We start from the raw sequence: 22,641 nt of genomic DNA, 5'->3' as shown, positions 1-22,641 counted from the left end.
CAGTTAAGTATTTCATGAGAAAAGATAAATCAAAATGGGATTAACTTTTGTAACTTTATAGATCGCATAGTTGCTGAATTCCCCAAACTGTTTGTCAGCTCATAACAAAATTATATATTTTGATTCTACTCGTGTTATTTTGAAACTGCTAGAGATGCAGTTTTCCTCCCATTGCTGGCCCCATAGCATGGGGTCACATTAAGATAATAATCTTTCACTTCAGTAAGATTTTGTAGAACACACTTGTCCTAGGGACAGCCTGTTTTGGAGACAGGACTCTCATTCCTTTTGACAAAATAAGCACATTTTCTCTTTCCATGTCTTTGTTCCTTTTCTTTGGTTTTCCATTTTGTCTGACACTTGTCATTGTAGACCTAATGATACTGGGTTTTCCTAGTGTATGTTCCCAAATTCAGGTTGCTCACATACCACTCTCTTAGAAAGCAGAACTATTTTTACTGTAGCAGCCAGAGCAGCTCCAAGCACTGTCCTCAGCTTCGCTTGTTCTCAAGATGCTGGTGTAGAAAGAGAAATTCTGCTCCCTCATCTCTTGCCATCTCACATGGATTCACTGGTGGAGACCCAAAGGCTGCTTGGCTGTTCAGGAAAGTCCAGCCAGTGCATAGTGTTAAATCTTTAACAGAGGAAAAAGGAAACCAGCCAAAATGACTTCTGCACCGCTTCCAAGTGACTTTCATGCTACTTCTCATACTTGGAGCCCTGTTTTGGAGAGGAACGACAGTGATTCTGATCCTTGGAAATTCAGTGGAGTTCAGTTGTTCATTTCTGTCACCTCCCCTTGCACACACAGACATCATCAGAGGAAAAGGAGGTGTGTGAGGGAATCCACTCTGCTCTCTACACTCAGCTTAAAGAGGGAACAAAACGTGGTTTATCTAAGTGGTCACACATAACCAAACCAGAGGTCTTTTTTATCAAGCAATACGGTTGGTGGAGGGAGGTACCACTTCTTTAAGTTGTTTTAGTTCTGTTCTGCCAACTCCTCTGTGTTATGGTGACATCAAGCCAAGATAACCTTGTTTAATGTGCCTAAAGAAGGCTTGAGCCCCAAACTCCCTAGTGTTGATGAGGGAGGCCCATCTGAGCAACAGTCAGACACATGAGGTGAATGAAGTCGTAGTTTTGCTTTAGTGCTGCATTTACCTTGGATTCTGCTTTCAAAACCCACTGGAGCTACATTTGCTTGATTGTTTGTGCACTGAACAAACCTCTGGAATGGTTCTGTGTGTTTGTTTCTCTTGCAAACAGATGTTTGATCTCTTCTGTGTTGCATTTCTGATTTCTCAGAGGGCTCTTGCTGTCTCAGCATCTTATCAATAAATGAAGGCATTACCAAGGAGTATATGTCTGTATGTGGAAGATCTAGAACACAAAAGCAATGTAGTGTGGCAGGATTGAAGTCTTTATTGCTCAACAAGTCTTGAAGGCTCATTAATTAGTCCCTTTAGGTGAAGGTAACATTCTGCTTTACAGTGTGAGTGCTGGATGTGTTTTGAAAACTCTGGCTGTATTTAACATAGATTCTTTCCATTTTCTAGGTGTGCCAAAACAATTGCCCTTTACTGAGTTGTCCATTTGCTAGATAATCTGTGCAGAGGAGAAGCTGAGCTGCAACAAGTCACTTCTGGGTTTTCTAAATGGTTTTTTTTCCATTTTTTTAGTATCACCCAGTAAGCAGTGTCTTTCAGAGATTTGGGAAAACAAGCTCTGTGTGTCATTACCTGCCCCCTCAACCCTTTTTGAACACTTACTTGCATTAAATTGCCCTTTTTTCTTTGCCTAGGCTCAATAGATGAGGGGGTTACGGAGGGATTACCCACACTCCAAAGTACCTCTGGCACTAACGCTCATGCAGATGATGATGATCGGTATGTACCAATCCGGTGTGCAAAGTGTTCTGCAGCAAGTGCTGTGCTGTAATTAACCTACCCAGCCTTCATCCCAGAATGCTGAGTTGTTCATACGTCTATTTCTCTGTGTTGATCAAAGTACAATCAGTGCCTGAAGGATCAGGTGCTTTAGAAGAATGTAGGTGTTGGAAGTCAGAATTTGCTTGCTTGTTGCTTTTCATTTCCTGTCTATTTCCAGGCAAGGCTGGGGAAGAAAGAGATCCATGTTTTTGCTGTTTCTTCATCACTACTCTTTATTAATAAAAAATTTAAAAAACCCAAAATCTTTAATGTGAAACCTGTTTGGTAGCTGCATGCCTGCTAAAGTTGATGTACAGGCACAAAAGCAACACAATAAAACACATACCTAGTCTTGGCTTCACCAGACTTTGCTATTGCCGTAAATCACAGAGCAGCCTTAAATCTTGCCTCCCAAACTTTCTGCATGTAGCTTCTTACCAAGATGCTGTGTGTCACTTGCTGTAAATATTTAGTGGTCCTTTGCTGTGCTGGGATGAGTGATTTATTAAGGGAATCCCTTATAAGGGAAAGCTGAAAGAGAGGGCAGAGCTAAAATGGGTCTGTTTGGGCAAAGATGTATGATAGTTCTGCTAGAGCCAAGAAGTGTACCTGCAAGTGGCACACAAGGGTACGTCCACACAGCTGGTTTGACTTTTATTTATGGGGAGGGACTTTGGACAAGGGCTTGTTGTGAGAGGACAACGGGGAAGGGATTAAAACTGGAAGAGGGAGATTGAGGTGAGACATGAGGAGGAAATTCTGGAGTGTGAGGGTGGTGAGAGCCTGGCCCAGGCTGCCCAGGGAAGCTGTGGCTGCCCCATCCCTGGCAGTGTTGAAGGGCAGGTTGGATGGGGCTTAGAGCAACCTGGGCTGGTGGGAGGTGTCCCTGCCCATGCAGGGGGTTGGATCTAGATGATCTTGAAGGTCCCTTCCGACCCAAACCATTCAATGATTCTTTGCTTTTGTGGTACATGTCAAGTAGGACATGTAGCTAGCTGTTCCCTTTCTAAGCAGAGTTTTTACAATATTGACAAGCTAGCTTTTGCAGAATGTTTTGTTAGACAAGTGGGTCTGAGGAAGAAGTGTGAACCTTTGGGAGTTGTTCCAGAAACTGTGTCAAGTGAAACTCCCTGTAGAGATAACGATCGAGAGCTGCATTTTCGTAGCTCATAAAATCTTCCCTGCTATTTCAATCTAAAAGCTGTCCCATTGTGTGATTAAATCTGAAGGGAAAATAACTGCCTAGATAAGATTTTGTGTATGACAGGGAAGATTTTATCTACCTACAGACAAACCTCAGTATAAAAATAATACCCAGCACTTAGAGTTTGAATTGATAGTAGAAGCACATGTTGCATCAGAACTAATCCAGGCTTTTAAAGCTATAAATCTGAATTCAGGAGACATACATATTTTCAACAGTGGATTATTTCATAAATTTTCCATAAAATTGCAAAGCTTCAGCACAGACTGCATAGAAAAACAAAATACAGAAAATCCTTTTAACATGCTGAATATTCCCAGTAAAAGATCTTTTCCATGCAGGGAAGGAAAGGATATTTGCCTTAGTTTATGCCCAAGTTTGAGCATAATTAGTCTCAGAGTAACAGAAGCATCAGCAAAAGGAACTAGAATTTGCACATTGTATAAAAATAAGGGAGCTAATAGTGATGGGAATTTATGGGAATTTTGGACTCCAGAACAAAAATATTCTACCAAGTGATTTATTTGATAAATCCCCAGGAAAGTGCCAAGACTGTACTTACTCTGTGACTCAGTTAAATGTGTAAAATGGTGCTTTCATGGCTGCAGAAGTTTCCTTTCACATGCATGTGTGTATAAGCCTGTCAGGATGGGGCAGTACATTCTGATATGCTGTGACAACCTTTCAAGCACTGGACTTTTTAATTCCCATTTCAAGCATGGGATGGGCCCATCAGCAAATAAATATGACCTGTCATTCCCAGTGCAGCAATTTGGACACAGTTTTGAGTGCATAAAATGAGACAATGCAGAAAGCTGAGTTAAAAAAAAATAATCTCTAGCTGAATCCAATGAAAACAAATCATATGGATGGATAAAGTTTCCCTCACTTTTTGGTTGGTATTTTTTTAATGTACATTTTGTTTAAGTCTAGAGATCCTCAAAATCAGTTGTGAGTGGACAGTGCAAATTTACTGAGAAATATATTTTGAGTATATATATATTCTAGACATAAAACAAAGCAGAACACTAGTCCATCTGAAGGTCTTCCAATATGACATCCTTACCACCATGGAAGCAATTTAAAAATTGAAGATATCTGTTGAGTTTCTGTGTTAATTAATGTCATTAATTGGTCCTCCTCCATAATGAGTGTTTCATAAACAGCAGGTTACATGTAAATGTTGTCAGCACACTAGGCACACAGAAATCTGTTAAGTATTCAAACTACTGTTTCACAGTGAAGTCTGCTGTGTTCTTTCTCTGGTGTCTCATGTTTGGATTGCAATGCTCTTTTCTAACCTAGATGTGTAATTCAGCCTTGGCTGGGCCCTGGTATCAGCTCATGGCCACATTTAAAAAGAAGTTGCAAAGGCTCAGTTATAAAAGATCTCTCTTATCCAATATAATACCGACCTACTCTTTTCTAAAATAATTGTTATTTACAAAGAGGGAACAATTCTAGGCTCACCCAGCATTTTAGCATTCACATTTGTCAGAGTTTAGTTTCATACAGATAAAATGTATATAATCTCTTGGTGAAAAGAAGGAAGAATTGCAAGTAAAATAATTTAGCATCACAGTGAAAGCATTTTAAACCTCTGTCTTTATCTAGCTGTTAACAGAAATTCTCTGAGATGTTAGGCAAATCTCAACTGGTAAATGCCACATTTATGACAAATTGCAAGTCATGAAAAATTGAGTATATACTAGGAAAAAGAAGCAGGAGAGAGAAAATAATGATTGTGTTTCGACTGTGATTTCTTCATTGTGCTAAGGTCTGCAGTTGTGTCACCAATAGGTGTTTCAGCCTGCTTGTTGTGTAAGGATGGAAAAAGTGATGCTAGTCACTGGTAGCTGGAGAGCCTCCTGATCCCCATTTTGTCTCCTTTAACCAGCCTTTCTCACCATCAACTTTTATGTAGGAAAAAAACAGACTTAATTTTAAATTTCTCCTTGGGTGATGCCCCATAGCACTTCTCCTTCCTGTTTCAAGTGCAGAGGAGCTGGCACCAGTGCAGCCTTTGAGGATGAGCTAACCTGAGAAACTAAAAACCAACAGAGAGCTGTGACTCCTAATTCCTGCCCTAGTTTGAGTGTCTCCCTAGAAAGCTCTAGGACCATGATGCACTTTTCCTTCCTCACAATCCCCTAACACAGAAATGAGGGGGGGAGGACTGCAGAAACATGTTACCAGAAGATGAAGTTCTCTATAAAAGCAAGTTAAATGTTGTCACAGAAAACCAGTATGTCATTCTTATGTGAGCACACTGCATGTGTAGGTACATATGTACATCTGAGAGCAGGAGTTGTTGCTGCCCAGCCAGTCATCCCTTGGGTTTTTTTCACCCCTGCATTGCAGCTGTCACTTCTGTTGGCACATAGCTGGGAAAATGTTGATTGGGAATTCTCCAGTCGGCTGAGCGCAAGGAAGGGATTTGCCCCTTAGCCAGACTGTGACATTTGTCAAAATACCAGATGAGGGGAAAGTTGTCCATCCTGAGCCCAAATCAGCTTGGCTACTTGATTATTGGCTTATTATGGAAGCTGGACTTCTGTGCCTTAAGCTTTATTTGCAGTGTTGTTCAATATTTTTAAAATATTATTATTAATTTATTTTTTGATAACAGACCTGTCTGTTGGTTTGTGCTGATGGAGTTTTCATTGGTAAAGTGGAAAGCAGACGGTCATACCAGCTCCAGAGACAAGCCCAGTATTTCCACATCTGAGTAAAATCTCACTTCTTTATCTAGTGATCTGCTCACAGAGGAACAGAAGTGCTAGAATTTGTCAGAAATTTGGTTAGACAAATCAGAACCAACGTTTAAAAATACCCACATTTATTTCAAGTGTGTTTAGTGAGCCATCAGTTGGCTTTTTTAGACCCATAAGTGGCAGTGAGCTGCATTCTGCCAGGCCCAGGATATGATCCTCCCTCTTGCAAATGTTCCCTTTAGCTAAGATCAACAAGTCTGTCAGCATCTGTCTTTTCCCTAGCTCTCTAGGACCCTACTGTGTATAAAAAGAAGTGAAGGACAATAAAATATCTTCCTTGGAGCAAATATTACTCCAGTTCCACGTGAGACCAGAAATACGTCTGGGTTTTACAGGCCGATTGGTTCCAAACTCCTGCAGAAATGTCTTGTATCTTGTGTATATCAAGACATACCTGGTGTTCTCTCTCTCCAGATAAATTTTACAACTGGGACTTTTGCCACTGAGACCCATCATTGGACTCAGAATTCAGATACTCAGCTCTCACAGTTGTGTTGACATCCATTTCCAGAGTAGATAAAGACATTTAAGGTATTGATTTTGAAGAGGTGATCCTAGTTCCTGTCCTGCTGTGCTGAGCTGGTCTGTGATTATTTGTATGATGTGTAGAAAAATGTATTTGTGCAAACTGCACATTTCATTCCTGTGAGCGTTGAGAAGTCCACAAATTCAGCCAAACCTTGAAACAAACAGTGTGGGCTCAAGATGGAAACAGACCAGCAGAAGGATTTGTTCAGTTAGGGAGACTCTCTGACCATGTGCAACAGGAGACACTGTTGTACTTTTTTCCCCTCAATACATTTCAGACATCACAGTTTAGTAGAACTTAAATTGCATTGTTCTGGCCATGAAATATTCAGGGTCAGAGCAGTTCCCTGCTGCCAGTGACATTGGATCAGCCATCAGGCTGTGAGCAAGCTGAAATTTCTATTTCAACCCAAAATGTAGACCCTAATGCTCAGGAAAGGGAAACCCCAGGTAAGTACAAACTCCTGTTCTTATGTTGTTTGTACCAGCAGATTTGTTTTTACTTCACCGTGCCCTTTAGCAAGGCAAGTTCCTTGCCAGAGGACTCAAATTATAACACTCTAGTTCTTTTAAACAGTTTGCAGCTAGAGGCTGTGCAGGAGCAATTAGTCAGTTTTAAATAAATTACTTTGAAAGTTAAATTGTTCCTTTATTATAGTCTCTGTGCTGCTTTTTAAATACAGAGCTTGAGCAACTCTTGTAGAGCCAGTTGAATCAGACAAAAAGCAAGCATTGATTCACAAGATTAATATTTTGAACTCAGAAATATATAATTGTAGATATTAATATGTGTTCATTGAACTCAGATTGAAATGAAAACGAATGGGCTTTAATTTCATTTGTAAATGTCACTGAAGCTGCAAAATACCTCTTTGCTGTCCATTTTGCTCAGTTCTTTAAATTCTTCCTCAGGGACTGTTTGCTGGTTGTAAATCATGGATATGCTGGAGGAAATGCCCATGCCTGGGAAATAAAGTGCGGTTGGCAGCTGGTGCTCAGACCTGTTGCCCAAAGAAACAGAAGTCAGATTATTCTCTGGATTTGTTCAGATGTGCAAAGTCAGTGACTGTAAGACTTCAGATGCAGGTCAGACGTATTGCTGTAGAAGCAGAGATTTCCAGCATAAATAGAGATCCCAAAAGTAAGGCCAGTCTTTTTCTTCTCATACAAATGCCTTCAAGGTTCAGATTTCCATGGGCGAGACTTCTTACTTTTGCCTTTAGCTTGCTTGTAAATGAGTGAATTTTTTCTTTGTAGTTTGGAGAACGTTCAGTATCCCTACCAACTCTACATTGCTCCTTCTACCAGCAGCACAGAGAGACCCAGCCCAAACGGTCCAGACAGACCTTTTCAGTGTCCAACCTGTGGGGTCCGCTTCACTCGCATTCAGAACTTAAAACAACACATGCTTATCCACTCAGGTAAGACACTTTGCTGTTTCCAGCACTTACTGATTCATGGACTCAAAAGAGATTTGCTCCCTATGCAGCAAATGTAATAATGCAATTCTGGTTTAATCACCTGCCAAGTGCTTGAGAATTGATTTCAGAAAGATGAGGTAGAGGTGCCTCTCCTTGAATGCTTGTTTTGATACATCAGAGCTGACTGATAGCTCTGCTCATGGGTGATTAGCATTTGTGTGGACTGAAAAAAATCTGATTGCCTGAAACTCATCAGAATAAGTAGTTTTCATTATAAAGGTTTGAAATGGCTTTTTTCTTCTACAAAAGAAGTGATTGTAGATTGAAATTTTTCCTCTTAACATGTTGTAATTGTCTGCTGTGTTTTATGAGGAGACTTGCAGCCATAAGAAAATACTGCTTTTCCTATATCCTTGCATTGAAGAATGTTGTATGCCTTTGGATCTCAGAATTTTTGGAGGCGTTACAGGACAACTGAATGCATTTGATAATCAATTTAGCTACTACAGATAGTTAGTACAGGTAGCAGAAGGTGTGTTGAAAGCCTCCTCTGAGTCTTGATCCCCAGGCTTGTTGCATTCATTTTGATTTCTGTCTGAAGTATGAACTCCTGATGTCTTTGCTGTCAGTGTTTTTCAAAGGCTTGTCAGCATTATCTGGCAGTAGCATTGACATGTTAGTGAATGAAGGGAATATTGAAGGGTTACTGCAGTTGAGCACTAAGCCAAATGGTTGAACATCTCTTGGTTTGAGCCTGACTCTTAACTGCAGGCAGATGCTGTGCCATTTTTGGGCAGGGCAACCACAATTGTCAAAGTGTAATTTTGTCACTCTCAGCAATCATTTCTCAAATCCCTTCAAGCAAAATGACCATACTGTGTTTAGGCCAGCAGTAATAATCTGTGTCTAATACTTACAAAAGCAAGTTCTGTGGGTATATCGGGTGTGAAATTATCCCAAGCTGGTTGCTAAAGTCCTAAATGACAGCAGACAGGCTTCAGCAAAACCATCCCTGGCTGACCTGTGGACTGGCAACCCCTGGGCAAAGCTGGGAGAGATTTGCATAGCTGTTTTAGCATAATTAGCATGCAGAAGAAACCCTCTGAACTTGTAAACGTTGAAAGTGTTTTCACAGAAGCAAGATGGTTGAAGAGATTTTCCTCAAACTGTCACAGGAAATAGATGCTCTTGACCAGTACGAAAGCAGAAAATGTTTTAGCTCCACAAGACAGTATTCTAGTATATTAACTTGTTTTCACATGCTTAACAAGGAGTCTGAGTGTAACCTTAACTACAGCTTTCTCTGAATAAAAGCCCCAATTAAAAGTTCAGCTCCTGCTTTGAACATAAGGAAAGCAGAGTGAAAGACTGGTGGAATTAACAGCCTGGACTGATGCACATTCAGCCTTTTGAAAAAGCCCTTTTTTTATTCCTTGACAGCCCTATTATGAATAGAGCTCCATATTCCAGATTCTTGGCCTCATGTTTGGATTTCCACACTTTCTGGAGTTCAGACTTTTTATTAAAACGTAACTTTTTGGTGATTCAGTCTTTTATGCTGCAATAGTTCTGTTTGGGTGTGATTACATCCTCTCAACCACTGCAACATGTTGCAGAGCTTGTATGTTTCAGGGTTTTATTAGTGCCTGTAATAAATGAAAAATTAACTAGTAACAGAATTTCTAAATTAATACAAGAAAAAAAAAACGAGGCATGAACCTACAGTGTCTTAGAGAGCTTTCTGTCATTCAAAGTTGCTGAAGATTATTGTATAGAAGGGTTCCCACACAATATAAAGGCTGCCACTTCACTCTTTTATCACCATTCCTGCTGCCTTACTGGGGCATCCTTGTGCACACAGTCCCCCTGCCAGAACACTTTCCTGAGGCCAAAGGCAGCCAGGAAAAGACATTGCAATTAAGGGTGGGCTGATAATTGCATTGTTGGGAACCAGTCTGGCACAAGAATCTCCTGAGATCAAAGGAGCTCAGGGATGGACTGTGGCATTGGTTGCTTTTTGGCTGCAGCTCAGGATCTTAACCGTGGTATAATTATTGTAAACGGAGGGGGAGAAGAAGTGTAAATGTTGTGGAGAGGTGATGCTGTGGTGAGATCAGTGGGTCCTGAGCAAGCCCAGCTCCGTCGTCGTTGTTTCTGCCATTGGAAAGTTAACCAGAGAATCTCCTCCTGAGCCAGCACGTGGCTGTGACTGGCTGCAGCTGCTGTCCTGTTGGAAACCTGGAAGGATTTTGCCAGTGACCTCTCCTCACAAAAGGTGACCCTTTTGTTGCTCTCTCTCTCTCTCTCCCACAGGCATTAAACCATTTCAGTGCGACCGCTGTGGGAAAAAGTTCACCCGCGCTTACTCGCTCAAGATGCATCGCCTGAAGCACGAAGGTAAACGCTGTTTCCGGTGCCAGATATGTAGTGCCACTTTCACTTCCTTCGGGGAATATAAACACCACATGCGGGTTTCCCGGCACATTATCCGCAAGCCTCGGATTTACGAGTGCAAAACATGTGGCGCCATGTTCACCAACTCTGGAAATTTAATCGTTCACCTGAGGAGCTTGAACCATGAAGCGTCAGAGCTAGCAAACTACTTCCAGAGCAGGTGAGGTGCACAGCAAAAACCTAACAGGGAAACTTGCTTTTTTTTTTTTTTCCCCCCACACCCCCCTCCTCCTTTTTTCCTTTTTTATTTTTTCCCCCCTAAATCACCTTTTTCCCGCTTTCAGGGCAGCCTGCTGTGCCTCTCATCAGGTTGCCAGCTAATTCCAGTCCAGTTGTGCCACTATCTGTTATATCTGATCTGTCTTACAGCCTCTAAGCTATGTGAGGAGGGCACTGAAGAATGGAGTGATGTGCAGAAGCTGCTTCTGGGCTACTTAATTTCTCTTTTCAGTGGTATCTATGGACAGGCTACTGGTGTTCATCTGGAGTTCTGTCAATGATTTGCTATTCCAAACCCCACACGTGGCCTGTTCACTTACGTAGGAATAGCCTTGTGGGCTTCATTTTAAGTGCTTGGTGGTGGATATTGTAGACAGATTGCATGGCTCCACACCTTCTCTTTTTTTGTTTCCTAGGTAACACATTACTAAATGATCAGACTAATAGGGTCTGAAGTAGTAAGGGCCAGTAGAACATTTCTTGCTAGGGCACACAAAACTTGGCATATCTCACCAATGCACTTCACTAAAGCTTGTTAAAAGGGGTTCTGAGGTGTGAGGCTTGCACTGTATGTTCTCATACTGAAATCAATGTTTGTAACCGTTGGAATTTGAGTTAGAAAAATCTGAAAGTGAAGGAGGGAAACTGGAGGGAGACAAATCTCACAGCTCTTAAGTCTATAGAGAGAGTACAGCTTGATGTGTGCAAATCATCTGTCTTCAGCAATGTGCAAGAAATGTACTGTAAATGTTACAGCATCTGCGGTACCATCCCTGGTGATTTCTAGACATGATGCTTTTTCCCCTGCAAAACACTTCAGCATTTTGTTCAGTTTGGTTGTCCAAGCAGTGATGTAGGATGAAAAAAATTGCAAAACAAACCAGGAAAGCCAGTCACTGTTTTTCCAACAGAATATTGTTTAAGAGTACAAGTGCCTCATATCTGTGGGTTTACGCAGTTCTTGTTCTTGGCGCTTGTGCCAAAAACTAGAGCACAAACTCTAAGGCATGATGCCATGGTTGTGGTAAGCACTTTATTGTTGTCTTCAGATTAAAGTCATATTAAAGAATGTGGTTGTAGTTGTCTGTAGGCCTTCCTTTAGTTTGGATTTGCAAACATTAGGTTTGACATTGTGAATTTGGGTCTGAAGCAGTCAATGCTGCTGTCACTTAAGAAAAGGACTGCTCTTAATTGGATTATTACAAGGCAAGCCGAGGCATACCAATGTGCATATATGTAACATACATATTCTTGCCTCAAGTACAGACTTACATGTCTGGTGCTGAAAATTTCTAAGTAAGATATATTTTCATTATGTGCTTATGCTCTGAAAATACCACTGGAGAGTTTGGTGGATTTTCTTTGAATACACTCCACCATCAGTTGATAACAGCAAGTTACAGAACTGTAGTCCAGAAGGGACTGAAAGGGGAAGGAAATGCAATTCCATTCTTTTCACAGTGGTGTGATATGTGTCAACATCACACAGAACACTGCTGCACTTGGCAGCCTCCTTATGCTTTCAGCAGAGCCCTTGCTTCCTCGCCTCATCCCTCTCTTCACAGCCTGTCCTCTCTGAGAGGAGTGCTGCTGGTTCTTGGGTGGATCTTATCTCCCTGCTGGAAAAGGCCCACATCTTTGCCAGCACTGAACTCATTCTTGTTTCTATTTTTAAGGGTTGAGTGCTCCCTTTTTTCAATGAGGTTTTCAGTGCCATACGATGTTCCAGACATTAACTTTCATTCTCATCAAGGTGATACAATCTAAATTATAAGAAATTGCTGTGTAGGAAATATGGATGCAAAGCAATGCGAAAGAGATGCCTTTGAATAACTTCTCTGTCTGTTAAATGAGAAGCAGGTTAGAGTGCTCAGTGAAGTATGTCGCTGTGATGATCTTGGAGCAATGTGAAATGAAATACCTTTGTTCTCTGTGCCATGCAGATGTAGCTTGTGTGATGTAAGTGATCTTGCTGTGTTTGTGTGAAGAAATGACATTTCTCTTCTGTCCTTTGCTCCTCTTCTAGTGACTTCCTAGTACCGGACTACTTAAACCAGGAACAAGAGGAGACCCTCGGGCAGTATGAGCTAGGGGAGCATGGCTTTGAAAGCAACTCTTCTGTCCAAATGCCTGTCATTTCACAGGTGTCGTCAACTCAGAATTGTGAAAGCACTTTCCCCTTGGGGTCTCTGGGTGGGTTGGCAGAGAAGGAAGAAGATGTGCCAGAGCAGCCAAAGACTAACGCCACTGCTGAGGCAGCCGCAGGTGACCCTCCCAAAGGGGAGCTGTCATCTATTACTATTGAATAATTCATGGGTTGGTTTCATTTTTGTTCTTTGGAAAGTGCCTGTGTTTGGTCCTGTACATTTTAATTTAATTTTTTTAAACGAAAGTGGGGAGATTTTCCCTTTTTACTTTGTAAGCTACGCTTTAACCAGAAAACTGCAACAGGTGTTACATTATTTTTCATGACTGAATGATCACTTCTGTGAAAATATTTGAGACTGAATGCACAAAAAGATCTTGTCAGAACATCATGGAAGCTGTGATACACTTCTAAAGAAGAACAACTGATTCAGATCACTTTAACTATTTCTTCTTCCACAGTTAGAGCAGCTCGTTAAGTTTCTCTTGATTCTGCAGCCCCTCTGGTTAAGGGAAGGAAATCAGAGGAAACCTTTTAAGATGACAAACAAAAGGATGCATTGGAAATCATTATTGAACAGTTTTGACTAGTTTTGAGTGGATGCTTTAATCTCGTGCATAAAAAGACACTTCCTATCTCTGTGCCTGCTGATTTTCAAAGTGCTTACTGTAACCCTTCTTGGAAATGGTAAGCATTTCTGAAACTTAACAGTCACACACTTTTTAAAAACACCTCTTCCCTTTTCATCTCAGATGAATCAGCTTTGACAAGCCAAGTGATGTCGTGCCAGGTATTCCCACTTCTTATATTCCAGGCCTTTTAGAAACTCCTGGATCAAATAGCCTGTCCAGATTTGCCCATCTAAGGTTAGGCATGGAAATACTGTGGTCAGGAGAAATCTAATGGTGCATAATGAGTAGCAAAGTATTTATCCATGCAAGCCTGACAAATATCTCATCACTGTATTTTTTGTATGAAAATGAAGGTGTTCCCAAACTGAAAATCTGAAATTCTGGAGTGACTGTTGGCAGTTCTGGTCACTTCCCCCATCATATATATTGTATTTCTACTGCTCTCCAAAAGCTTAACTAGAGGGAGCTTACAGGTAGGAAGAAATGAGCTCTTTTGTGCGTTATTGCACTTTTTTTTTATTGATGCATATGGTTTTTGAGGTTCTTATTAGTCTGTTTTGGACAAAAAAAAAAATGCAGTTCATTCTCCTTGGAGGCCAACTTTTTAACCCAACAGAGGGTTGTTTACAAAAAGCCTATATAGCAATGATGAATTGTTCCAATTTCAAAACATTTGACATCCTTGCCAACTCAGTTTATGAAAGGCCAATACTCCAGCTACATACACAGCTCAAGGAAGCAATAAATTGAAAGATTTGCAATTTCATTTTTCCATATTTAGAAAAAAGCTGCAAATTTAGGGTGTGGGATTTTTCAGAGCAGTGAGTCTTGTTTTGTCAAGGCTGTTTGGGCTGTAGTACTGCTTTGAAATCTAAATTAGGAAGCACATTAGGAGGTTTGTGATTTTTTTATTCTTGCTGCTTCTGAAGTTAACTCGGTGTTTGATGCCAAATGCCTGTCTCCTACAGGTGACATGCTGAACCAGTAGGTATTACTTGATCTTAGTATTCCAAAGGCATTACATGCTCCCTTAGTTTTGAATCTTGTTTTTGAAAATTGTTGCTTTCTGTCTGGATTATCTTTTTTTTTACGTGAAAAATGAGGAGGAAATGAAACCAGTAGAGAAAGGTTGCTCCTGAGGAAACAGAAGACACAAAAGTTGTATTATATTGCAAGCTCAATTTGTATTCAGTCAGCCTAGGCAGCTCTGATACTCTCTAGGTCTGAGTTGTTTCTACTAATAGCCAACTTTTGTAAGGAAAAAAGTTTCTTGTCCTTTGGAAAGAGCTTAAAAGGTTTCAGTGACTCTTAACAGCTTTTCTCTGCTGTGTTTCAGGTTAAAAACACACATTTTAGTTAAATAGAACAAAACCAGTTGGGATTTAAGTCCTTTCCATGTTACTGGAGTGAAGTTTCTCCACCAGATCCAAAGGGTGTTTTAGTAACATGCTGCAAAGCAATTCTCTGCTACAATTCAGTCTCCTATGGATATATACCTTTGTGGGTCTTCTTAAAAGGGCTAGAAGGAGAAACTCTTTTGGGTTGCTGTACTGTGAATTACTCCAGTGTCTGTTCATGGGCTGAGTTTAAAGACCAGTTCTCTTCCACTTCTGCTTTCTATGACTGAGAAGCCAGTGAGACAAGACAGTGCTTTTTGCTGAGTTTTATCCTGAAGTATAGGGCTCTGACACTGAACTCAAATACATTATTTAGTTTTTTTCTTAGAAGTGTTACTCCACTTTGCAGGTATGTGAGAATCCTTAGGGATTCATGTAGTACAAAGTACTTCACACAGCAGTACATCTGCAGGCTGGACAGATGTAATAATCAAAAGTGGCCAGATAGAGATGGGCATAATTTTATGTTAGAATCTGATAATTTTCACCCATAATATATTTTGCTAAATAGTTTATTAGTGAGGAGATGTGCAAATAGAACAAACCTGTCTGGATATTGGATTTTTAAGACTCCACATTCAGAAGGCAAACTGCTTTCTGAATACCAAAGAGAAGGAGAAAAAAAGTGACTCTAATCTGTTCTTTGAAAAGAAATGAGTATCATTAACTGTTAACACCTTGATACAAGGCAGATCATGGGTTTTGTTACTCATTGCACTGTGTTGCAGATTATCTTTTCAACCCTTTAATCTCTGTGTAGCATCTTAATTTAGTTCTCACTTTTCAATCTGATTCAACTGCAGGAACAATAGAGTTCTTAGAGGATTCTGTTTGTTTAGGGTTGGCTTTACTTTTGAGTTTCCCCGTTTGTAATTGTTTCTTGTTACTATCTCTTTTCTCCATAGAAGTGAACACAGATAAAACACAAATACCATTTTGTTTCTCCTCCCTAACTTGTTGGAAGTGTTCAGTTCTTTGAAATGCTGGTGTTTTTCACAGGAGAGATGTAAAAACATAGGACATCTTTAAACAGTCTCTGTTGCTAATATACTTAGATTCCAAATTAAGCCAGATAGATAACAAACTAAGCTAGAAGAAACTTGCCTTAAACTACACTTGTGATTAAACTTAATCCATAAATTTCTTTCAGTACATTTTGAACTCTTGACTGAATTTTTTGGTTTTGGTTTTTTTCTTTCCCCTCCCCACCAAAAAAAAAAGAGCACACCCAAAAGAAACCCACTATTTGATATGCACTTATATTTCTGCTTGACAAAGATCACAGAATCACCGAGCAGTTGAGACTGGAAGGGACTCTGGAGATGATCTAGTCCAACCTGAGGCTCAAAGCAGAGTCAGCAAGAACAGGTTGCTCAGTCCAGTCAGGTTTTGTATTCCTGCAAAGATGGAGACTCACCAACTTCTCTGGGAAGCCTGTTCCAGTATTTGACCACTCACCACAGAGAATGTTTTAGTATGTTTAGATTTCTTTTATTTGAGTTTGTGCCCACTGACAAAAGCCTGGGTCCATCTTCTTTTCTCCCTCCTATCTGGCAGGTTTACACATTGATAAGAGCCCCCTTGAGCAAATACCTGGATGTATGACCCTACATGGATGAGGAGTTTGCTTCTCAATGAGTAGCCTCCAAATCCATTCACAAAGTGATTTATGTCTTGCTTTTGCATACACCCTTCTCCCATGTGGCACCAATCTTTGCACTCAGTGGAAAATCCTTTCCCCACCTGTTTCTTTAGCAAGCAGAGTGCCTTCACTACCACAGAACCAGTGAGGTTCTGCCCTATGCCAGGGACCTGAGCAGGGTCATTGCTCCTTGCATATTGTGTAGAGCAGTTATGTCTGATGGGAGCAATGGGAAAGGAAGGGATGGGCTTTTTTTTCTGGCTTAACGTGGTGTTTTTGGGCGAGGGGAAAAAAGTCTCCCCATAAAGTGGGAGGAAAAGAAGCACGTTTTAGCTGTGCAGGAGATTTGGCCAAATTGTAAGGGTTTGTTTTGGTTTTTTTAATGCAGACACACAGCACAACTCCCCTGGAAATCCATGGGGTGCCTGCACATTCAGCAAATTAAGCTCCCTGTCAGAACTGCTTGTCACTGTTCTTAGACCACTTTAAAGGTGTGTGTTCCTGGTGGTTTGTCTGTCCTGCTAGAGTTTGAGTTCAGTTGTCAGGCTCGCAGATACTGTGGTCGAGTCTCTCATACTGAGAGATTAGTTAGCTATTGAAAATGGTTCTGGGTTCACATGTATCTTGAGTCTAAAAGGTGTGAATTTAAACTTTTTAAAAAAGTAATAGCTGCCAATGCAGTAAAATATATTTTATAAGACTATGATCCCTATATGTCCCTTACGGGATAAAATTTTATTGTTTTTAAGCTATGGTTTAAAGTTTTTATATGAGGGCTTCAGTTGCTTCTTGGTTGCTGGCTTTCCCCTCCAGCCCCAGGATGTAAGAGCACTGAGACTATTGCTGGTCTCTCTCTGAGATCAGTCGTGAAGCATTTTATATGCAAATAGAAGGGGAGCTTCGTGCGCCCTGCAGGGATGGAGAGAATGCAGAGGTAAGGAGCACCTGTTGCTCCTGGGTCCATTGCAACTTCCACACCATCAGAATATGGAAAATAGCTAATTTTCATTCAGATGGATTACGTTCCAAGTTTTGCTTACAAGGTGAAACCCAGTTTTGGAGGGTTCTCATCTCCAAGTATGGACATAATAAATTCCATAGCATCTCGATGACAGATAAGAGGGTTCAAGGCCAGACGGTGCCTCAGCCACATCAGAGGTAGAGTGGGTTCAAAGTGTTAGAGGAAATGTACCATGATAACAAATGTGAATTTTTTTAATGCAGCAGTACTTACTGCTCTGGGTTTTTGTTAACTCAAGGTGTGCTATCACAGTGATTCAGTGTCCCACAGGACTCAACTCCAAATCTGGTTGCACTAAAACAAGAATAGATCCGAATCAGTTTCTGGTGCTGCCAGCCTGTGTGGCAACTGTACCTACAGTCTTCCTGAGGGTTGCTGGAGTCCCCAGAGGAGTGATTTTGTTTAACCATTCGTTTAGCTGATGCATGCTTTTGATATTCTGACTTATAGCCCTGGCTACACAAAGTTCTTGGACAGCTTCTTTGCCCTGTTCCTGCAGTGCCTTCACTCTAGGTGCTGCCCTATGGTGAAACCCCCAAGAGGGAATGAGGAAGCTGAAGGAAAAAAAAATGTGAATTAAATTATTGTTGGGCTTCTTTGTGCATTTTAGTAACAGTGAAACCCCCTTAACTGTGCCAGTCTCCAGTCACCAGCCGTATATCCAGTTGTCATCTCATCCACAGTACAGCTTCTCTTGTTGATGCTGGCCACAGCTAGATTACTTGGCATGTTTATTGACTTAACAGAATTGTTTTTTGGTTTTGGTTTTGTTTTTTAATGTATACGATGTTTAAATACACTTCACATTTTATATAATACTATCTGGCTATTAGTATTTTTCAGGAACCATAGTTCTTGGTGGCTATATATATTTTTGTGACTTTTTTTGTAAACTAAGTGCCGTTTCAACGTTACAATCATTTTTAGAGTTATTGTAATCAATGTGAATATCATGTTTTTTCAAATCTGTTCTGAGCCTGTAGTGTTTGCTTTGTGATCATATGTGTCATGTATATATTCTGTATAGTTACATTGTATTGAAATACTAGCTTGTTTGATATAAGAAAAGTATGTATTGGGTACCTTTTTGCTAGCCTGGTTGTTTAATCTTTAAAAAAAAATGTTCTAAAATACAAAAAAAATAATCTCCAAACTGGTCCCATTATAGGTCAAAATTAAGGGGGGAGAAAAACTAGTTTTGAGTGTCTTTGGATAGAAACATGAAGCTAAGATTTTTCATTAAAATATTAATGTTTTATGGAGTATATCTTTGCTTTGTGTCTTTATTTAATTACACCAAAGTTTGTCTGACAGTACAAGACTAGCTTTGACCTTGTGTGGGAAGGTGCAACTCTGTTGCTGGAGCTACCTTCTCTTCCAACCTTTGCTTATAATTAGTCTCAAACCAGTTGAGTATGAGGAGAACTCACTGTTGCTGAAGCTGTCATTGGAAGGAAGGTAGTTTAAAACAAAATAAGCGTTAATAAATGATTGGAGAAGTGACATGAGTAAAGAGTATTAAGAATAAAGTACACATTTCTGTTTAATTTTCCATTGTATATCACATCTCCCTTTGTTAATGTTCTGTTTTAGGCTGCATTCTGCAAAAGCAGGGGGGCCATCTTTTGCACGGGGTTGTATCGATGGAAAGCCAGCCAAGAATGAGCCTAATCAGATTAGTCAAGGCAGAAGATGTTTAAAAAGGACAGTAGACAGTCACCATGATCACAGCTTCCAGCTTCAAAGTAGTCATGAAGCAGCCTAGAGCCACAGGACTTAAAATACACCCCTGCTGTTTCTGGCAACCCTGGCAATTAAATTCATTTGCCTTCTACAGACCCACTTGTCTGACCCAGCTGGACCCACACATTGCTAGGACACAGGTAGGGAGCTGGAAGTTTGGTAGCTGCTTGGTTGGAGTGATGAAAGCTCTGCCCAGCAACCTGCATGAGTAACAAGCAGGCTGGCACCAGTAACACACCAGCAGTCCAGTCATGTCCAGTATCTGGAGTGACAAAGAAAATGGAAAAGCAGAGTGAGCAGCCACAGCAAGCTTGGGATGGGGGAGGCTAATGGTTTCTGAATTCCAGCTTGTTCTTTTCCTGGGGACCTTGTGTAGGGCCAGAACTGTTTTATCAAAAGCAGAATGGAAACAGGGAGCGTGCCTGGTGGCTTTGGGGAGAATTGAAGTTTGAGATGGAGAGGCTTTGACTCTGTTGGTCTCCTGTAAAAGTGAGAATGTTGCTTCTTCGAAGACAGAGCCAGTGAGGAGCATGCAGTGATGCTCTGCAGAGCATTGCAGACCTGAAGCCTGTGTGACTGTGTGAGCACACACTGTCCTGCAGCTGCAGCAAGGCTGCCCAGATGCACACCCCGGATGGAGACTTGAGGGCCAGACTTGTGACTCAAGTGGATTTTTCTAGAGCACAACCATATGTTTTAAGTTTAGCATGGAACCTCTTTTAGATGTCCTTCACACAGCAAGTGTACACCATGGAAGTTTTCCTGTGGCTTCCTTGCAGCCTTTAAGCATTTTATTCCTGACAGTAACAAAGTGCTGTTTCTTTTGCACAGAGGAGAGCAGCTGAGATGAGCTTGAAGCCCCTGAGACCGTAGCAGAGCAGGGAACAAAGTTCACCCAGGGCTTCCTGCACCATGCCTACGTCCTGGTGAAAGTGAAGCTGCTAAGAGAAACCTGGCTGGGATTATGTATAAAGTGCTTTTCACAAGCTGCTTGTGCATGCTGCACCTCCAGAGTTGTGTGCATTCCTGTCATCTCCATTCTTAGAGCAGAGAAGGCTGTGGGACCATGAGCAAGCAGAGCAGGGGTAAGTGTGTCCGTGCTCAGAGTTCAGCCATTCTGATCTGGGGGATCTGGTGACACTTTTTTCAGAGGAGACATGCACTCTTGAGTAGCAGAGTTACACTTGCTGCTAGCAGCCCTGATTTTCCTAGTTGCTTTTCACAAATCTTTTAGAAAGAGGCCACAGGCACCCAGAGTGGAAAGGGTGGGTTTGAAGGCTGGAGTTCCCTGCCTTTGATCTGCAGTTGCCTTCGTCTCAGTCATGAGGTCTCCCAGTGAAGATCAGAGAAGCAACTCACAGGGCATCTATTTGTGTATCTCACTTGAACTTTTACCTCTGATTGCTGAAATTTCAATTTCTGTCCAAATTGAAGTTAATGACCTCGGTGCTTTCATCAACTGTATGTTAATTTGGCTGTGCCACTATCGCTGACTCTTCAATATCCCCCTCCCCCACGTTTTGAATACAACTGATTGGATTTACGTGGGAGTATCTTTGAGAATTAGCAGCTGGATAACTGCATTCCCAGTCTTCCATATGCTTGCATAAAGCTAGATGCTCAGGCCCTGTGTTTTGTTAATATCCCCATCATTTAGAAGATAACAGGTTTTTCTCACAGAGTACTGCTTGTTCCCCCGTGCACGCACGCGCGCGCTCCCACCAAGTCTGTGTGTGCTCATTCAGAAGGAATTCTGAGCAACAAACATGCAAAAACATCAATTGACCAACTCTTTCCTTGCTGTTTCCCTACAGAAACAGCTGGTGTGATCTCTTTTTTTTGTCAGTTGTCATTGGATGAAACAGGTTAAACCTCCAGCAAGAGCCTTGCTTCCCAGTTCAAAAAGCCCTTAGAAGCATCTCTTGAGTTTGGAGCAAAAAGAGGAGGTATGGTTCCCTGTGCTCAACTCTACACAAGCTTCTCTTCTGCAAGGAAACAGGATTTAAGGCTATTAAATGTAAGGAAGCAGATATATTTTGTGGTCTTGAGAGGGCTGGTTTGTTGTTTTTTTTGGAGAAGGGGAGTGCTGATGGTCCTTCAGTGTATTTTTCCCTTTAGTTTTTTCTCCACGTAGATGGACATTTCCCAGACTGTTTCTTAGAAAAAACAACGTCAGATACAAACATTCCCAGGAAGTATGAAGTAGCATCAGGTAAGTATGGGCAGCATTCAATTTCACCAAAACCGAGGTACAGTCCTTGATTATTTGTTAGCTTAAAGTCTTATGTCTGCAGTTTCAGTATAGCTTTCTGTTTACCTTGGGCTGGGATTAAGGTCCTGGTATTTGTGCCTCTAGTAAAACAGAGAACTGATGGTAAAATGGATAATTTTGATTCTTAGCAGAAGTTTGCCAGGAGAGTACACCTCTGAGTCAAAGGGGAGTAACCAGAAGTGTTGGGAGAGGAGCAAGGAAACCATCGTGTGTTTGGCTGGTGGAGGAGGTGACTCTCAGTTCCAGGATCATTGCTGTGTGTGACATTTTGACACCCACAGACAAGGAGAAATGTTCCCTTGGGATCCCTGCTGTGTCACTGAAGGGTAGCAGTCCACTGGCTTTGGAAGAGCAAGGTAAATTACAGTTTCAGTCCATTTAAGCATTTAAATAGGCTGCCTTTCCAGAAATGTGTTTAAATTGCTCCTTAAGAGCTTACCCATTTAGTGAACTTTGCCTTTGCCCGTTGTTTCTCTGACTCAGCAGAGTATATTTTATGGTCTGTGTATTAATGGGGTGCACAGAACTGTTTGTGGAGAGTTTATGTGCATAAACAGACCCTTGCACTGTGTAAAACAAAACGGGAGAGGACAGACACCAAAACACAGGACTAATAGGCAACAGAGCTCTGAAAACCAAAACATCTCTCCAGGGTAGAACTTCATCTTCCCACAATTTAAACGAGAAAAATAACAAAAAATCCTAACAAAACCTTTTATATAACTTCAGTGTTGCAGTGATCAGTTTCTGGGTTGACGTGACAGCAATTATAAACAGCAGTTATGCAACTGCCTCCTTGATGGAATCGACATTACTAGAGAGAAAGAAAGCCAAACAAAAAGAAGTGGCTTTTGGGCTGACTTGTTATGTTCTAAATACATTTAAAAATATGCCCAGGTCAGCCTCTTTTTTCAAAAGTGAGTGCAAGGCCAGGGTGAAAATTCTCCTTGAAGAACAGAGTGAATTGCTCTTTAAAATTCAATTTGTTCTGTTGGAGGCAGAATTTTGTTTATCTTCTAAGGCTTACAACTCTTTTTTTTTTAATCTCACAGTGAGGTAATTCAATATTTTAATTTTGCTCAAGTGCCTTCTACTTTAAACCTTTTTTTAAGAACTGTTTAGCACATGATATCACTGAGTATTATGATTCCAGTGTCACTGATTCACACCATCTGAGGAGAGGGCCCACGTACGCCTGTGTGCCTACACACGGTTTCCTCCACTCACCATCTGGCAGGAGTTCAGGTGTTTGGGAGG

General features: G+C 41.1%; 1 protein-coding gene across 5 annotated transcripts in view; it reads left to right on the top strand.

Moving 5' to 3' along the window:
* ZBTB44 (zinc finger and BTB domain containing 44) overlaps nucleotides 1-18,634 on the top strand; it is a 40,637-nt gene extending 22,003 nt beyond the window's left edge. Inside the window, exons 3-6 of one of the 5 annotated variants that reach the window (XM_051638350.1) lie at nucleotides 1,805-1,889; nucleotides 7,749-7,858; nucleotides 10,172-10,472; nucleotides 12,558-18,634. In XM_051638350.1, coding sequence (XP_051494310.1) covers nucleotides 1,805-1,889; nucleotides 7,749-7,858; nucleotides 10,172-10,472; nucleotides 12,558-12,840 — 779 coding nt within the window. In that variant the 3' untranslated portion in view covers nucleotides 12,841-18,634. Of the gene's footprint in view, nucleotides 1-1,804; nucleotides 1,890-5,871; nucleotides 6,441-7,694; nucleotides 7,859-10,171; nucleotides 10,473-12,557 lie in introns of those variants that run through there. The other 4 variants (XM_051638348.1, XM_051638347.1, XM_051638351.1 and 1 more) reach the window with 4 other exon arrangements.
* Nucleotides 18,635-22,641: the final 4,007 nt, after the last annotated feature.

The sequence above is a fragment of the Apus apus genome, chromosome 22, assembly GCF_020740795.1.
Source record: "Apus apus isolate bApuApu2 chromosome 22, bApuApu2.pri.cur, whole genome shotgun sequence".
NCBI lineage: Eukaryota > Metazoa > Chordata > Aves > Apodiformes > Apodidae > Apus > Apus apus.
The sequence above is the reverse complement of the archived record's forward strand: the minus strand, read 5'-3'. Positions and strand labels throughout refer to the sequence as shown.